The 1,353-nt window shown below is 35.8% G+C and overlaps 1 protein-coding gene across 1 annotated transcript; it reads right to left on the bottom strand.

Annotated features, from left to right (window-relative positions):
• Positions 1–468: 468 nt before the first annotated feature.
• LOC101646342 (39S ribosomal protein L42, mitochondrial-like) lies at positions 469–897 on the bottom strand. The gene has a single exon (XM_045294166.1). It carries the CDS (start codon positions 895–897, stop codon positions 469–471), a length of 429 nt encoding a protein of 142 aa, XP_045150101.1.
• Positions 898–1,353: the final 456 nt, after the last annotated feature.

Below are 1,353 nucleotides of genomic sequence, written 5' to 3'. Positions count from 1 at the left end.
AATTAATTAAATAACTTTGTAATTGTAGTAATTAGTGAATGATAGAAATGGCATGGGAAGAAAATGAGAATAAACCTGGTCTTCAGTTTCCTGCCAAGATGTAAGCACTGCCAAGATCCAATGCACTGATCTAGAAAACAGGAACAAGGCTTAACCTTGCCATCTTCTATCTTGAATCAATGTAAAGATCTTGACCAAAGATGCATGCATTAAAAAAAATCCTTTAGAGTGAAGACTTTCTATATAATGAAATTAAAATATAACAGATTTTTATGCATTTAATTTATGAGTTTTATTAAGGAACTTAGTAAATGTCTCAATTAAATTTCCTTAAATTTTTATTTATTTATTTATTTAAAAAAATTAGTTTATTTGTAACATAGTAGGGACTACGTCGGATATTTTTTTCAAGTTGTAAATGAGGCAAAAGGTAACATTTCTCTATGATTCCCAATGAGAACCTCAAAATCACCTGTCTTTTGGAGGATTCAATTTCTTACGACATCTGTGATACTGCCCATGAGGATACCAATGGTGCTTCGTAATAAAGAACATTCTGCTAAGTTGTTCTATCATAGGTTCTTGTTGTTTAAGGGGCTCATCTTTCACTTCTAATGTAGTTTTCAGCACATGATCATGTGTTTCTTCACTGTTATGTAGAGGATCTGGCCGAGGAACAGGTGTTGTATGTTCATATGGAATGTCCACAGAAGGGTGGTAGCATACTATTGTCCTGCCATCTGATGCCAAAGCAAGCTCTACCTTGCAATGGCAATCATCTGGGAGAGGCGGTGTAGATTGATGACAAACACTGTATAAAACTCCATTTCGAACTGATAAGAAATGTTTCAGGACAGTTCTGTTTGATAGTGCCCATGTTACTGCTGCTACTGCCATGGTGTACCAAGATGCGTGTTTAAGACGGTATGGCAAATGATGTTATGCCGAGAAACTCTTCGAAACATCTGCTTCCAGGCACATCTATTTTCATCCCTGCTTGACGGTCCTCACGGCGAAACTGCCATGTTGTCTCCCCTAAACTTCCTTAAATTTTAATAGGCTGTTCTTTGACTTGTAATTTACCACTATAAAAGGTAGACAGTGTATGCATGCTTAAAGTGTTTTATAGTTATAAAAACATACATTTCTACAAGGACTTTAGCACTTTAGAAATCTACAACGAAGCTATGATCTATGAATTTGTACATTTCTGATGGACCTACTCATTCAATGGGTGAGTCCTATCTTACATATTGTATTAGTCTGGGTACTTTGGAGAAACAAATCCACAGCAACTCATGTATAAGAGAGAGTTTTATGCAAAGAAAATGCGCATCACGAAAACATCCCAAC

Source organism: Echinops telfairi, unplaced genomic scaffold, assembly GCF_000313985.2.
Source record: "Echinops telfairi isolate 266 unplaced genomic scaffold, ASM31398v2 ScPeMD7_3;HRSCAF=10, whole genome shotgun sequence".
Lineage (NCBI taxonomy): Eukaryota > Metazoa > Chordata > Mammalia > Afrosoricida > Tenrecidae > Echinops > Echinops telfairi.
This window is presented reverse-complemented; position numbering and strand designations above follow the sequence as displayed.